The 19,680-nt window shown below is 42.6% G+C and overlaps 1 protein-coding gene across 6 annotated transcripts in view; it reads right to left on the bottom strand.

Moving 5' to 3' along the window:
- SLC44A3 (solute carrier family 44 member 3) overlaps positions 1-19,680 on the bottom strand; it is an 879,170-nt gene that overhangs the window by 227,945 nt on the left and 631,545 nt on the right. For all 6 annotated transcript variants that reach the window (XM_078641256.1, XM_078641253.1, XM_078641270.1 and 3 more), the window contains one exon: positions 16,171-16,260. In XM_078641256.1, coding sequence (XP_078497382.1) covers positions 16,171-16,260 — 90 coding nt within the window. The remainder of the gene's footprint in view (positions 1-16,170; positions 16,261-19,680) is intronic.

Genomic DNA, 19,680 nt, shown 5'->3' with positions numbered 1-19,680 from the left:
GACGGATGATGTCACAGGGCGAAAGAACACCAAAAACACGCCCCCAAATCCGTAAGAGATGGGGCTTTAATGGAGTGAGGCCCCTCTCCTCCAATGGCTGGCCTCCGTTTAGGAAGCCAGCCAATGGGGGAGAGAGGCGGGTTCAAGCCCCCCTAAATTAAAATCATAAAATCTTCGGGACTCCGCCCACTGCTCCGCAGTGAGACGGTCCCGAGACCTAAAAAAACAGATAGGTGCTATCATCAGAAGAAGCGCCTTTCCTTAAAACGGTGTGAAAAGGGTCAGAACATCTGAAGAAATCGTTTCCAAAGTACAGATATTTGGACCATGCGCCGTTACACTATGTGGTGCATTGCATGGAGTTCACGAATCTGACACCTGGTCTGGTGCAGGGGTGAGGATGACTGAGAAAGTAAAGAACTGGTGCCCGATGTCGAGCGCCCTATTTTAAATGGCCAAAGCTTCATAACAGAGCGAAATTAACTACAATTACCACCGAGTCATCGTATGACGCCCCAGCCGAGCTCCAGACTTGAAAGTTCCAGATAGTCTTAGGAGATGACAGAAGAACACGACGACAATTCAACACAGAGAAATAAATAAGAACAGCAAATTCAGAATGTATTCCCAGTCACCATTCCTTGGCTAAGAAAGCAATGCTACTAAGCGATATCAAATATTCACACACAACCTTTAGAGACTTAGGGTCATAAATATAGAAAAAAGCTGCTGTAAAAATCCCTGTTTGCTTTCTTTTATAGGGAATGAAATATCTGTTTACATCGTTGGTTTCCTGAAAAGGGAGACTGAACTTTCTGGGGTGTGCAGGAACACAAATCACTACCAAGACATCCCGGAATAATAAATCACTCTAAGAGTTCACAAACATAAAAGAAACAAAATGTCGACTCTGCTGAAGCGGCCATAAAAACTGTTAGGGCTAGGGGGAGGCCAGGCCTGTGAAACAAGTTCGGTTTAAAAAACAAAGTTGTTAAACAGTGCTCTTTTATTATGCTGCTTGATTAATAGTCCTGCACAGCTTCATATGCCTATAGGTTATTATCTTTCGCAGCGCGTTCTTCCACAATTATTTATTTTAGCTTAGTTTCTATTTTCATGTGTTTCGTGTGAGTACACAACAAGACACACTTAACATCATAGTTAAAAAATCAAAGTGACAAACTGAAGTGCAAATGCTAGCAGAGATAGTAGGCCCAAGTCGGATAAAACCGCGTAAATACTTGATTGGTCAATTGGTTTCTAGCATACTTGAGTATGGGTAAGAATGTTAGCAGACGCTGGACATTACGTATTTGTATTTTTTTTATTTACATGAGCAACAAATGCAAAACATTAACATCGTTTCTAGGTTTGGTCTAGCAAATGGGGGGAACAAGTTGCATACACAATCTAAATATAAGAAGCATTATTGTGCATCTTTGTACCAATGAGCTGTGTTCTAACAGCAGCTTTGTTGGATATTATTAGGCTCGTCAGGAACCTTCCACATCGACAGATGGCATAAGGTAGTGCATAGGTCCAGTCTTCGATAAATGAATTCTACACTTTTTTACTGTGAAGTCTAGGCCAGTTTTACGTTTATGGGCAGCAAGTCCTATATGATCCTTCAGCATAGGCAGCTGCTTGTTTAGGCATGCTTATTGTTCCTATGTTTGTGCTGCAACCTTATGTGTCTTAGTTTTCAACTTAGTCCTCATTGTTTGTTACAAATACAGAACCACAAATTTGAATACCAATGATACACTAAGGCTATTGTCTGCAGGTGTCTTAAGGCACTACCACAAATAGCCACTAGAGGGCACCAGATTGCAAAAACTTGGTCAATGTTAAAGTATCGACAAAAAAAATACATTTGACAAAAATATGACCTGCAACAAATACTGACCTTATATAATAGGTCTCTACAAAATGTTCGGCATCCATTTCAGTTCTTAATTCCTGAATCCAGCCACACTTATTTTCCAAATATTTTAAGGAATGGGCCCCAATTACTTTTCCAACCACGAATTTGGGGACATTTGCTTGATAGTTCAATTAGATGCAGATCGAAGTTTCTGCAGTTAGATATTCAAGCAAGGTCGATCACCTAATAGTTAGTATTTTGGAGTCTATATTTTAGCATCAGAGGTTTTAAAATCTATATTTTGAGATTACCCTCAATAGTGCCCTCGTTGCTGTGGGAGGGGCAAGAACCAAAAAGCAAAAGTTCTGAAAATACTTGCCCTGGATTTGAAAGTAGGGGTACCCACCATAGTTTCACAAGGGCAAGGTCTTGAAGATTTTCTGAATATCCACATAGGATACATTTGGATCCACTGAATCCAAATGGAGCTGATGTACACAGTCAGTGGTTATCCTCAAAATCAGACATGGATTCAGCTCTACTGGACTGACACTGCACATCCCGACTTTTAAGGAATGATATTGCTTCACTTTCTGCCACAAGTTTGTCTCTTCAGTGCTCAGTCGCGGGCTCTCTTCGAGGTCATCTGCACAAGGCTTGGTGTGTGAATCGTAGGTGCTTTGCCACCCTAATGAGGGAGTGCGTAGTAGGGTCTTTACCACCCAGTGAGGCATGGATGCCCAAAGCGAGTGGTCTTGAACTGAAGATTTCAGTACAAGGCTACGCCTGGTGTTGTGTTGTGCATGCATATCTTATTAATTGCGCTGGAAAGATCACCTGGGTACATTGTGAAGGACGTACGTACTAGGAGATTGAAAACCAAAAGGGACATGTATGTCTAAATGGAATGTGCTGTCCATGAGATCTTCTGTACAGGGCGTATGGTGTGCACAGTATGGCCTTTTCCCACTACGGAGACAGAAGTGTATCAAGAGAGTGGGCTCTGTTGAAGACTTCTGTAGAAGTATTAGGCTGTGTGTTGGAGGAGCTTGGCCACTGGCATCTCATTAATTGTATCCGGGAGAACGCTTATCCGCAAATAGCCTGGAGCAGAGTGAAGGGTGTGCATAGTACAGACTTTACATCTAAGGGGGCCTGGGTGTCAGGAGGGTGTGGGCTCTGCTTGAAGACTTCTGTACAAAGCGTAGGAGGTTTGTTGTAGAGCCATGGCACTAGCATTGATTGTGCCCAAGAGATCGACTACCCGCAAATAGCCTGGTACAGCGCGAAGGGTGTACATAGCAGGAGCATGAGCACCTAATGTGATGTAGATGTCTGAAAGGAGTGGGCTGTCCATGAGTTCTTCTATTAAGGGTGTAGGGTATGCGTGGTAGGGTCTTTCCTAAGTAAGCATGAGCGTCTGGAGGGAGTGGGCTCTGTTGAAGACTTGTGTAGAGTGCGTAGGCTGGGTGTGGTAGGGGCTTGGCTACTCGCATCTCATTGACTGCACCTGAGAGATTGCCTAAGCACAGATAGCTTGGTACAGTACTAAAGATGTGCGTAACAGGAGTTTGAGCACCTACTGGAGTGTGGATGTCTGAAAAGAGTGGACTCTCCGTGAAGTCTTCTGTACAGTTCATAGGTGTTATCAATGATGTCAAAGAACATGTCATGAGTGATGTACTATTTTAGATCAAAAGGAGTGCATGGTGGGGGGCGAGTTATAGTTACTTTATGGCACAATTTATAGTTACTTGAAACAACTGGTGAATTTTAGTGTTTTTTAAACTTTAAAATGTTACGTTTAAATTGACATTTTCATCTAATTAGAACATAATTTTAACCTTTGCTGTTTTTCAGTGAGTTTCTAAGGTTTTAGGACCAACCCACAACGGGTGGCCACCCCTGCCATACACGGGCTTCAGACGTGCAAGGCATGGGTTGGGCACAGGGGATGGCCGCAGGGTGGGTACTGTGACTAACCCCCATGGACAACAAACCCCCAACTGCGCAGAGGATAAGGTGTGACTTGAATTTGCTTCTAGGAGGCGGTCACCTAATCGAAACTGGGCAATCTGTGGCCACTGCCCTTTGGCCATCCTGCTTGAGGAAGTCACACCTCTTACCACTAATAGTCCCTTTTATCCCATTCCGTGGGGTGTTTCATATCTCCCAGCAGGAGAGGTCTCTCCGGCAACAACTGTTGCAGGGGAGCAGAAAAGACTACAAGAGCTTTGGGCAACAAAGTGGTGACTTTATAAAGTCATCTTTATATTTTATATTAAAAGTTAATTTAAATCAGACTTCGGGTTTAATATAACAATTAATTTGATACCTTAAAGTACTATGCTTGGTGGTCCCAAATGGAAGTTAGCAGTTAGCACATGGGCAACTGAAATTCAATGTTCAACATTGGGGATACCGACCTAACTAGAGTGAAAATAATAATTTCGAGTTTCCACCGTCAGGATTTGTAAAGCACAAAAGAAACATGTCCTTCTTCCCAATATTTAGCACCATGTATTGTAGGCTACTAAAGCATTCCATAGAGGTGACTTATAAATATTAAAAAGGAAGGTTTTGGCATTGCATACAGGTTTATTTTAGTAGTGCCGGCTTGGCAGTTCAGTGGCGTAACGAACCTTGAGGGGGCCTCCCTGCAGAGTAAGTGAAGGGGCCCCCTCCGGACTCAATTTAGAGCTCCCCAGCAGAAGTGCGGTGCTGACGGGCTCCCCTGGAGGGTGAGGGGCCCCCCCGCACCGCGGGGGCTGCAGGGGCCTGTGTTACGCCCCTGTGGCAGTTTAAAAGCTGCTCTACTAGACTGTGATGCCAGACTTAGAGTCATGTTTTCAATTTGCACCTGCAGCGGCGGCACACAGCCACTAGTGCCATTAAGTTTACTAGCCCTGGGTACACTTTGTACCATATAGTAGGGACTGATAGGTAAGTTAAATATGCCAATCAAGGATTAGCTAATTATTCCTATAGTTTAAGGTTCAGAGAACATGCACTGGGGCCTGGCCAGCAGGGCCAAGTGCACTTCAGAGTCAGTAAACCAGCAGCTTCACTCCAAAAATCTGGGAGGTGATTATACAAAGAGAAGAACTTTCTTACAATTAGCATACAAAAAAGATGTAAGTTATAAGGACTTTGTGTCAATTGGTGAAAATATATGAAGTGATAGCAAGGACTGCATGTGATTTTAAAGCTCCAGTGTTCTGAGGAATAAGTTATGCTTGGTGAACTTTAGACCCATTTAAAGAAGGGGAACATGAACTGCTCTGGTAATCTTGAACACAGGTGTGCAGTAGAAGGGTTGATTTTACTGTTGGTTTAAACAGAAATGGTTATTTAAATTTAAATGTTACTTTTGTTTCCAGGTAGTAGTTTAAAAAAAATGGTCTCTGTAATTAAATATTCAAACTTTAATGTGCCTGGCCCTGTACTCATCGCTCAATGCGACCTCCCCTACAGTGCACGGCCTTAGGGCACAGACCCTCCACCCAGCCACCCATACATGACCAACCCACCAAAGCCAGTCTTTCCCCCTCCTTTATTTTCTTTTTTAAATAAATGGCTTTCTGTTTCTGCAGTACTTTTGTAAGATTAAGAACACCTCCTGGACTCCCACAAGACTCTATTGGGAGCAAGCAGAGGGGGCTGTGCTGGCTTCTGCAAGAGTCCCATGGTATCGAAGCACCAAAAATAAATAAATTTGGCCCAAGGGAGGGCCCCTCTGGGAACTCCCTCTAAGGAGTCAGGTTACCCCTATCCTAGCCCCTAATACTTTTCCCCCCTTTATTTTCAGGACACATGGACAGAGTTCTGATGTCTTCTAATGGCGGTCACAACATTTCTCTTCATGTTGTTGCCAGCCAATTAGAGCTGGAGCTCCTACTGGATTTGCAGCCACAAGGCAGCCGATGGGGAAAAAACCCCTTTGCCAATAAGATCGCTCCATCATTTGAAGTTGCGTGCCTGTGGGACTCTAGCAAGAGTTGTGCGAACTCAACCATTCTGATATCTATACATTTTCAACCTTAATTTCTTAAAAACTACTGACTAGATCTATACAAAATCACAATAGCATGCTACCTTGGTTAAGATCTAGCATTCTGTCAAATTAGAGTAATTCCGTTATTCCGTTTAATTGGAGTGGTGTCTAAAATTACCTATCAAAATTGCATGGAGAAATCGTGTTTTGGGTCTCCCCAATTTTCCTCATCCCCTGCTCGATGGATCACCCAAAATATTAAAGAAAGGAACTGAGGTTGATGAACTTTTGTTTTGGAAAGTTTTGTGAAGATTTGTCAAACAGTTCCAAAGTTATCGGCAAACCTAAAAATCTAATTCCTATGGTAACTAGGTCCTAAATGTAACTACATAGTGACAAACACCACTGTGTAATACATTTACATTTGAGGTGGGTGAGCCTTTGAAAGCTCAAGCCAGGCATGAGCCTGGAGCCTGGCTCTAGCTCAGCTCGAGCTCCTGTTGGAATCACAAGCCCATATCAAGCTGAGGTTTCATGTGGCTTGTGCCTGCCTCTCTCTGTCTACCCAGGAGAACCAGGTTCGAGGTTTGGCTTTGGGTCAACATCCTGTGATTCTGGGCAAATCACTTGATCTATACGGGCCTATAAACAATGCATGTGACCTTGTGTAATTTAATTTGTGCTGATGTAAAGGACTCGGCCTTCGGGTCGAGCTGACACTTTCTAAACTCTTCCCTCTGACTTGTTCCTCCAAAAACCCTTTTTCCTCATCCAAAAGCCTCCTCCTACTGCTATGATGTAAAAAAATAAACCCTTCACTCTTTTATCCCTCTACTATCCTTTTCAATCAAAATAACAGACTAGCATGTTCACTTATCTAATTCCATATTCCACCATACTAATTCACCACTAATCCTTTATGGGTCGCCAACAAAGCATTTCAAAACCTCATCAGGGTTAAAAGTGATATATAAACGCAAACCTTTTTTCCCTTTTTAGCCCTCCCTAACCCTTCTCAATCCAAATAACTGATTAAGATATCCACCACTCAAATTACTTCATATTTCACTATACTAGTTTTCAACACTATCCTTTATGGGTTCCGGATTAGCCTGCTACTCGCCAGAAAAGTGCTTCAACACTCCATCAGGGGTAACAGGCGCTAGATGAATGGAAACCTTTCTTTCCCTTCTATCCCTCCGCTATTCTTCTAATTCCAAATAACTGACTAATATCCACCACTCAAATTACTTTCATATTTCACCATACTAATTCATCATTAATCCTTTATGGGTTTCCTGAATAGCGTGCTACTCACCAAAAAAAAAGCGCTTCAACACCCCATCAGGGGTTAAAAGCGCTACATAAGTACAAAACCTTCTGTCCTCTTCTATCCTTCTGCTATCCTTCTGAATCCAAATAACTGACAAACATATCTACCACTTAAAATGTACTTGCATGTTTCACTGTACTTGTTCAACACTAATCCTCTATGGGTCCCGGAGTAGCGTGCTACTCGCCGAAAACGCGCTTCGACGCCTCGTCAGGGGTAGTAAGCGCTATACAAATGCAATTACAATACAATATTAAAAAAAGCACCAGAGTGAAAACAGAGCCTTTACATAGGGAAAGACCCAGATATCCATTTACTGGCTGATTTGTACAAAGTGAAACAGAAAACCTCGATAAATCAAGGTTTTCGCACATAAATTGTTTGATCTTGGGTAAATATTTTATCTCACCAAAACCTTTTTTCTTCATTTTCGCGTATGAAAGCACTTTCAATTATTTGAGTTCAGAATAGCCTTTGTACAAAAATATCATTAACAAAAGTATTTCACAGTGCTATAATGTGCCCCATTATTGTTAAAGCTTCCACATTTTGAAGGGACTATATCCTGTTTATAGGATGTTGGTTGTCATTTACATAACAAATATTTTTAGAGCTTGCCTCATGCATGGGATCTAAGATCCCAGCCAGACCCTCTGCTCGGCTCTGTTCTCCCAGTTAATTTGTTGTCTCTCCCACCCCTTATATATATATATATATATATATATATTTTCACTCACTTCGTTCAACGCTACTGCATCACAGTCACTCCGCTTGGACTGTTTGACAAACGAACAAGTCAGACCCAATTTCTGGTGCAAATCAGTGTTTTATTCCGTTGAATCGAATAACACCCAGCAAGCCCGCATGACGCGTTTCGCCTCTAGCCAGAGGCTTGCTCACATGATATAGATATATATATATATTTTCAAAATCCTTTCTCAACTATCTCTCTCTCTCTCTATCTCTTTCTCTCTCTATCTCTCTCTCTGTATATATATATATATATATATATATATATATATATATATATATATATATATATATATATATATATATATATATATCACACACCAAACACTCCTCCGGAAGAAAGAGCAGAGGCCGCAATGGGGGAGCCACGGAGACACCTTTATTCAGATGAGCAGCAGCGAATGCATTTCGGCCCAGTCGGCCTTCATCAGCGCCTAAGGTGTTTGGGAGGCATTGCAAACATCACTTTAAATATGTCCCGCCTCATGTTGATTGGTCATGGCTCGCTCCACCCCCAGTGTGTTCGCTCACTCAAAGCAGGTCACGTAATACTTGTGAACTACAAGTCCCAGAGTTCCATTCATTTCCAGGTAGGTAATGCGGGGTGTTTTTCATACCTTGTGGTTGTGCGAGTTATAGCAGGACAAATCGATTATAATTTAAACCTTTCCCTTGTGTAGATGCTTGAATTTCTGCGCCTCCTCTGGTCCCCACACCGCATATATATATATTCACTGAAAAACCCAAAGGTTAAAGTAACGTTATAGTTTGGTGAAATGTTCAGTAACACCATAATGTTTTCAACTGTAAAAACTACTGAAATTCACAAGTTATTGTTCTAGTTATCTGAAGAAACTATAACCCGTGTCCTAAGGTAACTATAACTCATGCCCCCGCTATGCACAGTTTTATCATCAATAATTTCACTGCAAATATTGCGGTGATGTTATCAATGATGTCATAGAAGATGTCATGAGTGATGTAATATGTGGGGTAATTAGCAGTGCATGGCGAGGGCATAAATTATAGTTACCTTAGGGCACGAGTTATAGTTAGTTACTGGAGATAACTATAACTAGTGAATTTCAGTGACTTTTAGAATTTAAAACGTTACGTTGTTACTGAACATTTCACCTAACAATAATGTTACTTTAACCTTTGGTTTTTCAGTAAATTTCTAGTTTTTTATTATGTAAAACAATTTTCTTTACCAGACATAAATCCCACCCCATTCACCCACGGCCTGCAGCCAACCACCCCTAAAGGCAGCCAACCCTACACTGCGCATGGCCTTCAGTCGTGCACGGCAGAGGTTGGCCAGAGGGTCTGTGGCCAACCCCCACATGTGGACAAACCCCGCATGAAGCCAACACCGTGCTGCACATGGCCTTCAGCTGTGCATGGGGGGGGGGGTTGGCCACAGGGCCTGGCCTGTGGCCAATCACCCCAAAGCCAGCCAATCCCACACTGCACACGGCCTTGGTCATGCGGGTAGGGGGTTGGCCACAAGGCTTTTTATTTTTGATGGGGCGTGTGCAGCATGGCCTCCAAACTCAGAGTGATTTCACTCCCATGAGACGGTGTGGGGATGACTTTTGCTTTCATCACCTGAAGTAAGGGGTCTAAGCTCGGTCCCCGAAGGGTGGTGGCTACTCACAGGGCCGTCTATTTTGGAAACCTTAGTCTATGTCACAACCTGTCACTTGTGTATATAGGTTCTAATTTCACTTGGGACACCTTACACCTCTTTTCACATTATTTTTCTATAAAAATAATAATGCATTTGACTTGTTGGGCTTTTTGACTCTTTTTCTGAGTTTGTGCATATTCTCCCATAATTATCGCCATTGTGCTCAATGAATACCATTTTAATAAGTACCATTGTTACTGTTTTATTTTATTTTTCAACAGGTACCATTGTTTTTTTATATATAATATATACCCTGATTCCTTGTGAGTAGGGTGACCCTGGTTTTTCTTGACCAAAACACTGGAGGCTGAAGCATAGGTTTGTCTATAGTGTCCATATGGCTGTCATGGCACCATGCAGGACTAGAAAGTGGGAATACTGGTTGAATCCTCTCCTGATTGAAACAAATGGGTTTGTGTGGGTGTTGAATTGCGAGAAGAAGTGACCAGTGATGCTAGATAGGGTCTAATAAGATTATGTGGCATTGCTCTTTTAAGTTTAGTTACCTTGTGTGATGTAACTGGTGCTCACTAAAGAAGTGAAACACCTTTGGGTAGAGTGTGCGCTATATGAAAACTGCAGAAAAATTTAATAAGAGGTATCAACAAAGTATTAACATAAAAAAAAGAAAGACAGATGCCCATTTAGTGGCTGATTTGTACAAAGTGAAATCAGAAAAGCTAGATAAATCACAGCTTCTCTGCTTAAATTGTGTGATCTTAGGCACATTTTATTTTACCATATTCCCTTTTGTTCATTATCGGCATATGAAAGCACTTTTAAATATGCAAGTTCAGAATACCAGTTGTACAAAAACCCATTGTTTGATTTTATAGACTATAATGTTTCACTATAATAATTAGGGCTCCCAGTTTTTTGGATTTTTGTTTTTTACATATACGTCTGTATTTATCCAAATTTATTTTGGGGCCATTTTATCTGTATTTATCTATATTTAATTTGTGTTTTTCAGATAAATGAAGTTGCAAAACTGTACAATTCCATATTTATTTAACCGACAGACGTGCAGGCATAATCTGAGGTCTGTCGTATTTTAGCTACTTGAGCTGCAAAATATTACATAACAGTACATCCACTCGTAAATATGACCATTTTGCCTCAAATGTAGATTGACATATGCCAATATTTAAAGAAATTTCACCCTGTTTTTTAATTTCCCATGCTGTCCATCTGCTCAGCTGTTGGGCTAAATTTCATGAAAGACAACATGGAAAGTCACTTAAAAGAAGCCCAATTTTCTGTATTTATCCACATTTAAATAATACATGAAGACAGAAAACACGTTGTTTTCTGTCCACATTTGTCTGTAAAAATCTGTCAAAACGGATTTCTGGGAGCACGAATAATAATAATCTGTCAGTACAAGGGGTTCACATGTTAACGGTCTCCACTCTCAATAATGCCCAAGCTTCCATATGTTAAAGAAATACAATTGTTTTAATTTTTAGGACACTTTAGCATATTTAGGTAATTTTTGTTGTATGAGTTACAAAGGAAATATTTTCAGGGCTCATCAAAAAATGAACAAAAATGCACTGACTGCACCAAGTTTGTTTATGTTTAATCTGTTAATGGAACAAAAACAAACGTGGTGCAATTAATGCATTTTTGTTCATTTTTAGACAAGCCCTGAAATTATTTGCTTTGTAACTCATACAACAAATAAACCTCACTGAAATATGCTAAGATATCCTCAAAATTAAAACAATTTTATTTCTTTAACATACGGAAGCGTGGACATATTTAATATGTCACATTGTAGCACTGCGCTAAAAAAGCTTTTAAAAAGTGATAGTTTTTAACCATGAATCAAATCCACTCAGGCATTATTTCCGACACTCACCACGCCCACAATTAAACACACATATATCCATAGAAACACTTGCATGCACACAATCACAAATCCAACAAGCATTTATAATGCAATGGTCTCGGCATCATTAAAGGTAGAGCTATTGGCATTGCCCATGACATTTCTTTAAATCATAAATAAATGGCATTGTCATTTACATTGCCAATAGCTTAATCGTTAAATAAATGGCATTGTCATTTACAATGGGCAACTGCAAGACTTTGTTTGTAATGTAAGCCATGCTTTCGCAGTACTGTTGAATTTCATTATCCTCGCCTAGTGCTATTTTTCAGCCGTATATAGCGTGAGTGTTGTGGAGGTGCACCCTGCACGCTCACACACTGCTCACCCTACACACTCACACACTGCTCACCCTGCGTAATGCGAAAAGACCTAGCTCTGCCCTTCGGCCTGTGTTGTAATCGTACAGTAGGTTGTGAGTAGCTGCGCTTCATTGGTTGAGGCATCCCCTCCTTGCTGCTCCCTTCACAGAGGGCCGGCTGCCTCAATGATGCTCCCACGTGTTCAGCTGTTATTTGTTTTAGCTCATGTGTGTCAGTGCCCCGTATAAGCGCACAAGCATACCCTGCTCTCTCTGGAACAGGCACTCGGCACTCACCACTCTGCACTCACAACTCTGCACTCTGCACACTCACTCACAACTCTGCAGTCACTACTCTGCACTCACTACTCTGCACACTCACTACTCTGCACACTCACTACTCTGCACACTCACTACTCTGCACACTCACTACTCTGCACACTCACTACTCTGCACACTCACTACTCTGCACACTCACTACTCTGCACACTCACTACTCTGCGCACTCACTACTCTGCGCACTCACTACTCTGCGCACTCACTACCTTGCGCACTCACTACCTTGCGCACTCACTACTCTGCGCACTCACTACTCTGCGCACTCACTACTCTGCGCACTCACTACTCTGCGCACTCACTACTCTGCACTCTGCACTCACTACTCTGCACTCACTACTCCGCACTCACCACTCCGCACTCACCACTCTGCACTCACCACTCTGCACTCACCACTCTGCACTCACCACTCTGCACTCACCACTCTGCACTCACCACTCTGCACTCACCACTCTGCACTCACCACTCTGCACTCACCACTCTGAGCAGATGCATGACTGGGTATACATTTTTTTTTAAAGACCTACACTGGATAGTAGGTGCCGTTGGTTCTCGTATTTGGCATCACTGGCAGTGGCCTGAAGTAGGGCAAGCAGCAGTGGACTCCTCAGAATTATCTTGGGCCCTGGCACTTATTATGGCACAAATTAAGCACTGCTAACAAGTGATTTTGCTTTCTAGCAACCACGTCACTGCCTCATTATTTACTGCTCTGTTTTCACTTATGTTCATGGACACATCATTGTTTTGAGCTTCCGCGCCAGTGGCGCTTTCCGTTAATGTACTTGCACGCAAACCACAACCTGTTGCATACCATGCAGACTTCAACAAAAAACATATTGTGCCTGACCCGGCAGACTCCCGGGCAGCCTTCGAGGCACGCACCTCTGCCGAGCCGAGGCCCAGGAGGAGAGGCTGGAGTGCACGCGCGCCCAGCATCATCCAGTCCTGACGCTAAATGCACACGCTCCAGGAATGCCAAATACAGTTCCAAGGCTTCCGAGAGCAGACAGCAAAGAATGGTGCACGTGTGCCCAGCATCTGGATTCAATTACCGCGCCCCCTGACAGCTGGTAATTGATGATTTATAGCCTTCTGCTGCGCGTCTCCGCACAGAATATGCAGGAAGTGGAGAAACTCTACAAACTATGGCCTATTGCGTGCTGCCTTGTAAAAATACAGCCATGCGATGGCCAATTGACATGCAGCTGCCATAAATAACAAACAGAATTCACGCGCGTCTCTGGAATGTGTAGGTTACATTGTCAAACTCCTCTCTATAGGACTCTGAAGCCACACCCACTTCGTGGGATGTAGGCCGAGCCCTAAAAATGTCAATATTGAAAATCTTATCGGATACCTCCGAGATGAGTTCCTGCTTGGCTGGTCCTGAAAATCACGGATTTGCGCCACCTGCTTCAAAGGCATGGAAGCTCACACCACAGCTTCTGTCTTCATATGCTCAAGCCTCTCTTTTCAATTATCAGAAGCCAGGATAGGGTTGGAGGTTGACCCTCCTTCTCTAACCTGGCTTCTGATAGGGCATATGAGCGTATGATTGGCAAGCCCCACTAGAGCTCCATTAGCTGACATGCTGCACAGCCCGAAGTTTGTAAAACATGTCAGCTAAGGAGGAGCCAGACTGTAACAGCTTACGCTCTCGCACATGCAGAACACTAAGGGGCACGATGGAGCCCCCTCTGGTGCTTACATGGCCTTGCAGCATTTCACATGAAAACAAATGATCGGTAAGATGGTTTGTTTCATGTAAAAACTCGAACACTAGTACGTTTTGAAAGAGGTAGAAGAGTTGGGAGCACCACCCTGGCTCCCCCTATTGGCAAACCGCTGCTGTCTTCATGTACGGGTATAACACATAGTCGAGTGTACCTCTTTTTTCTTTTTTTTTTGCATGATTCAGTGTTCTACTATTTGGATTCAAGTAGAGGGTCGATTGTTTGCAAGAGACATTTTTTAGACTACCTGTTTTTCCAGATCTGTCGTTTTTGAGATTCGACTTACCCATGAGAAACATCTACTTAAAATGTCAGTATCAAAATAATATCTTTCTTAAAGATTACTCATTTGCTGAAGTTAGTAATTGTAAAACTGATTTTGTAAGTAGGTGAAAGGAGATAAACTTTAAGATTTAATTCTAACATGGTTGCCTGTTTTTTCAGCCCTGATGGCGAACTCCACTCCGCCAGCGTGGTTTGCAGAGTTTTGCCAAACTCCGTGCACCGTTGGGAATGCAGAGTTCATGCAAAAACTCCGACTCTGCAGCGTAGCGGAGATAGCCCCTGCGCCTACGCCCAACAGAACAGGAAATATTCACTTACCTGCTCTGGCGTCTCCGGGCTGCCCTCCTTCTTGCCGTGGTCTCTCCTCCGCGCTGTTCTCATGTCCTTGCTGGTCGCAAACCTCTACTTTGTACACCTTTGGAGGACTGCGTGCACGACTTTCCCCTACGTTGTACGTCTTGTGCGCATGAAAGACTTCCAACATAGGAGTTTGCGGCCAATAAGGACGAGAGAATGGAGGGGAGACCACAGCGAGGAGTAGGGCAGCCCAAGAAGCCAGAGCAGGTAAGTGATTATTTCCCATTTTTTTCATTACGGTAAAGCGGAGCAGAGTTCCACAGAGTTTTTTTATCAACTCTGTGGAACTCAGAGTAGTGGCATTCTGCCAACTCCGCCCACCATTGTCAACTGCAAAGGGGATGTGTTTGTAAATAAAATCAGCAAGCATAAAAAGCTTAGAAGGATCAACTGAAATAAATGTCATGTGGTTACACTAGGCCCGGTTAAGAAACAACATTTTACATCCTACCATTCTTAAATCGTCTTCTCTCCCTAAACATGCTGACATTTGACACACATTCAATTGCGCGCACCTGCAGGATAATATTCTTCACTCAGTATTGCTTACACTATCACTTCGTAGGCACGCTATAAAAACGCCTTGATCATTCTGTACAAGGGCATAGTTCATCACACAAGATCTTGTTATTTGTTTTAGCCGGTCAGCAACAGAGCTATCACAATAGAATAAACAACTGCGGCCTGACTGGGGCTTCGGTATGGTAATATGGATGATGTTATTATATATACAGCATCAAGCCTTTGTTTAGACAGAGGAGCATTTTGCTGGCACTGAGAGGCCGACCCATGCTGGAATCCCAGCCACGCTGATTCCAGTTTACCTCATGTGAGGGATACTGTCCAGTCTACAACAAGACGGGTAGTTTGATGACACGTACCCACAGGTAACAGGGAATTAGTTCACCCTACAGGGATTTGGCAGGTTCACCCACACTAGGAATACTAGGTTAGGAAGTGCTAAGTGGGAGTACAATTTACAGTATTTATATGCAAGAAGATATCCTGTTATAGCAAAATGGTTGTACTGTTAATTTTTTCACCATTCTTGTAATGCTAATCACATTATTCTGTTTCCTTCTATTGATTATTGCAGCACGCAAATTTTACTCAGGAATCACAATGCTTCAATAAATATTGAAACATCATGTGTATTTCTTTGGGTATGCATGAATTACCAAACTGAGAGGTTCTAGATCTGTTACCATGATTTCCTTGGAAAGTCAGGGTTGTCATGTTCTGAGGTTGCACATCCATTTGTCACTATTTAAGGTTAGGGGTACAGATGGGCAACTGTGAGCTAGCCGGACTTAGGCCAACATGTCAGGACAGGGTGTGTGGAATCAGTCTTGTACAATTCTGATGATTATGTTATCCAACAAATGCACAATTTTACTTGGGAAAATATAAGTCGTATGACACAAGAAGAGAATAAAAAAACTGGCACCCATACGGAATACAGCAATTTGCATTAGTAACACGGTGGGTGAGATTTTCTATCACACTTAAGATGATCAATGTTTCTATAGAATTTCATGTCATAAATTAATTTTCTTCAATCACTAATTTCAGGTGAATATAAAATGGGCATGAATCATTTTTGTATAATGACTTAAAAAAATATACTTACATACCAACCCGAAAATGACCAGAGTGATGAAGATATTAATCAACAGAGTGGTGACGTATCTGAAGATCAAAATCATAATCACAGATAATGCTGAAAAAATAAGAAACAAAATCACATTAAGTAAGGCTGCTAAGTCACAGAAATTAAAACATTTATTTACTTTATTATTTGGCCTGCGACCACATATTCTGCATCAGTGGCATGTTCCATTAATGTGCTTTTGCGCTTTAACATACTCTCAAGTTCTCTATTACAACTTATGTGGAGTTTGTAACATCCCTACTGTGCCCTTCTACTTAGAAATCAAGAGTGGACTCCCCATATTACTTTTATAAAAGTCAACTTTGGACATAACCCTAGAAAGATTGTGAAACAGCCCACATCAAAAGGGCACTAAATGCTCCACCACCTTGCGCCCTCTTTCATATTTAGCCCACAGAGCTTTCTTGGGACCCCATTCTAACAGAAACCCTTCTAGACTTGTTTTAGCCCACAAAATGCACTGATACTGCCCCTCTAAGGGCTACTTCTAAGATAGTTCAGGACAGAAGAGGCATGACGCACCTCTCATATCAATACTCCGGTGAACACAACTCAGTGCTGCAGTACTCCAGTCACTGATTGCAGGGTGCAGCATCAACCACTCCCCAGTACAGCAACACAATAACAAGCTTAGTCAGAGCCATTTTAAAGGCATGGACAATTGCGCAATGCTCCACCTTCCAATGGGCTCCCTTATAAAGCGATTGGGGCAGTCACATGTTCCGCTGCAATTGAAGTATGCGCAAGAGCATGTTCTTTTGAGATCAAAGCCTACCAGACAGCTCAGCTGTGTGGTTTGATCTTGGCGACATTTGGAAAGCTTCCCTGGGAATGCATTATACCCATTTTACCATTAGCGTTTGGTGGTTTCTTAGTCACATTTGCTTACTTTCTATTTGCTGGCTTTCTATTTGTTTTAGGTTGTCAAGCTTGAGTTGGTCCCTTCCGTGGCCCATAACCTATTTACTGTATTCTTCCAACAGTACATGCTTTCTGTAAACAGGCCTTTAAATATTGTTCTGATCTTGTCACATTTGCTGTGCATTCAGAGACAGAGGTCAAATGTCAGGCTCTGTCTTCTGAGGGAGCTTTGTGTTTACTTTTCTTTCTCTGAGGTCAAAGTGAGAGGATTTATGTGACAATCGTGCTGGCTAACTGGTGTTTTCCGGAGGAAGGCTGTACAATATTTTTTTCCTAGCACACAACAAAATTTAAATGTCTGTAAATGAACTGTGCAGATATTTCAGAATATATCAGAATTAGGAAAGCACAAATGAAGCAAATGTTTTGGAAATTCTGAAGTGTATTGGAAATTAATATTTTAATACGATCAAAACAAATCAGAAAACTAAGTGATGACATTTACACACATTATTGTTTGTGTGCTGCATACTGTTATCAGTAAAACTGTATGTCTGTGCAACTGTAATGGCATTTCAATTGAAGATGTCTGTAAGGCAATGTGGTACCACATCATGCATGCTCCACTTTACACACTCCACTCTACACCACTACACATTGCATCACTCGACTCTACTCTGCACCACTTCACTCTACACCTCTCTATTCTACTGTACACCACTCTACTCTATTCCAATGCATTCTACCCCACTCTACTCAACTATGCACCACTGCACCGTACACCACTCCACCCTACTCTGCATTACTCCAGATTATGCCACTCCACTCTGCAACACTGCACTCTATGCCAATCCCCTCTACACCACTCCAATCTACTCTGCACCACTGCACTCTTAGCCACTCTATTCTATGCCACTCTTTACCGTGCACAACTCCACTTTAAGCCACTTCACTCCACTATGAAATTATCTACTCTACACAAAAGCACTCCGTGTCACTGCACTCTGTACCACTCCACTCTGCAGCACTCTACTCTACAACACACCACTCTATTCTAACCACTGCTCTCTAAGGCAATGCACTCTACACCCCTTTACTCAAAAGTAATGCAAACTACGCCAATCTACTCTGCCCCGCTGCACTCCAGGTCACTCTATTCTACTCTGCACCACTGTACTCTACCCTGCTCTCCTCTAAACCACTGCACTCTCTGCCAATTTAGTATAGGACACTCTACTAGACACAACTGCACTCTATGACAGCCTACTTTGCACCACTGCACTTTATGCCACTACACTCTACGCCACTACTTTACTTTGCACTACTCTATTCTATGTCACTCTACTCTGCACCACTGTACTGCACTCTATGCCAATGCACTGTACGTCACTGCACTCGACGCCACTGTACTGCACTCTACTCTACTCTGCAACACTGCATTCTGCCGCTGAACTCTATGGCCCTCTACTCTGCACCACTGCACTCTACTCCACTCTATTCACCTCTGCACAAATGTACTGCACTCTATACCAAAGCACTGTACATCACGCCATGCTACGCCACTGTACTGAACTCTACGCAATGCCCTGCATGCCGCAACAGTCTACCCAACTCTGCATCACTCCACTCTATGCCACTGCACTCTAAACCAACCCACTCTAATCTATTCTGCACTACTGCAATCTATGACACTTCACACTATGACACTCTACTGTATGTCATTGCACTCTACGCAACTCTATTCCACTCTGCACCCTTCCACTCTACACCACTCAATTCTATGCCAATTCAAACTACACTGCATCACTCCACGCCACTGCACTCTATACCACTCTTTTCTACACTGCAGTGCTCTATGCCAATCTAATCTGCACCACTGTACTATACTCTGCAACACCCTGCCACTGCACTCTACACCACTCTACTCTAGACAATTGCAACCCATGTCACTGAACTGTGCACCACTATATTCTACTCTACACCACTGTACTCTGTCACTGCACATCACTGCACTCTCCTCTACCACTCTACTTTACAAGTGCAGCACTCTCCATCACTGAACTCTACTACACCACTCTACACTGTGCTACTGAACTCTACGCCAATCTACTCTGCACCACTGCACTGTATGCCACTATACTCTTCAACACTCTATACCACTGCATTCTATGTCACTGCACTCTACGCCACTCTATTCTACTCTGCACCACTCTATTATACTCTACTGCACTCTATGCTACTGCACTCTATGCAACTCTGCATCGATCCACTCTACGCCAATCCACTCTAAGCCACCCTAATCTACTCTGCACCACTGCACTTTATGACACTACTCTATGCTACTGCACATAACACCACTCTATTCTGCTCTGTGCCATTCACCTCTATGCCACTGCAATCTACACTGTACCACTCCAATCCACAGCATTCTACCCCACTTCATTCTACACTACTGCACTCTGCGCCAATGTACTCTGCACGACTGCACTCTACCCCACTATACTCTACTCTCTACTTTATGCCAATACACTCTACGCTACATCATTGCACTCTAGAGCACTGAACTCTACATCACTATTCTACTCGGCACCACTGTACTCTACGCCA

This window comes from Lissotriton helveticus, chromosome 1_1 (genome assembly GCF_964261635.1).
Source record: "Lissotriton helveticus chromosome 1_1, aLisHel1.1, whole genome shotgun sequence".
Taxonomy (NCBI): Eukaryota; Metazoa; Chordata; class Amphibia; order Caudata; family Salamandridae; genus Lissotriton; species Lissotriton helveticus.
Note: the sequence above shows the minus strand (reverse complement) of the source record. Positions and strands in the feature narration are given on the sequence as shown.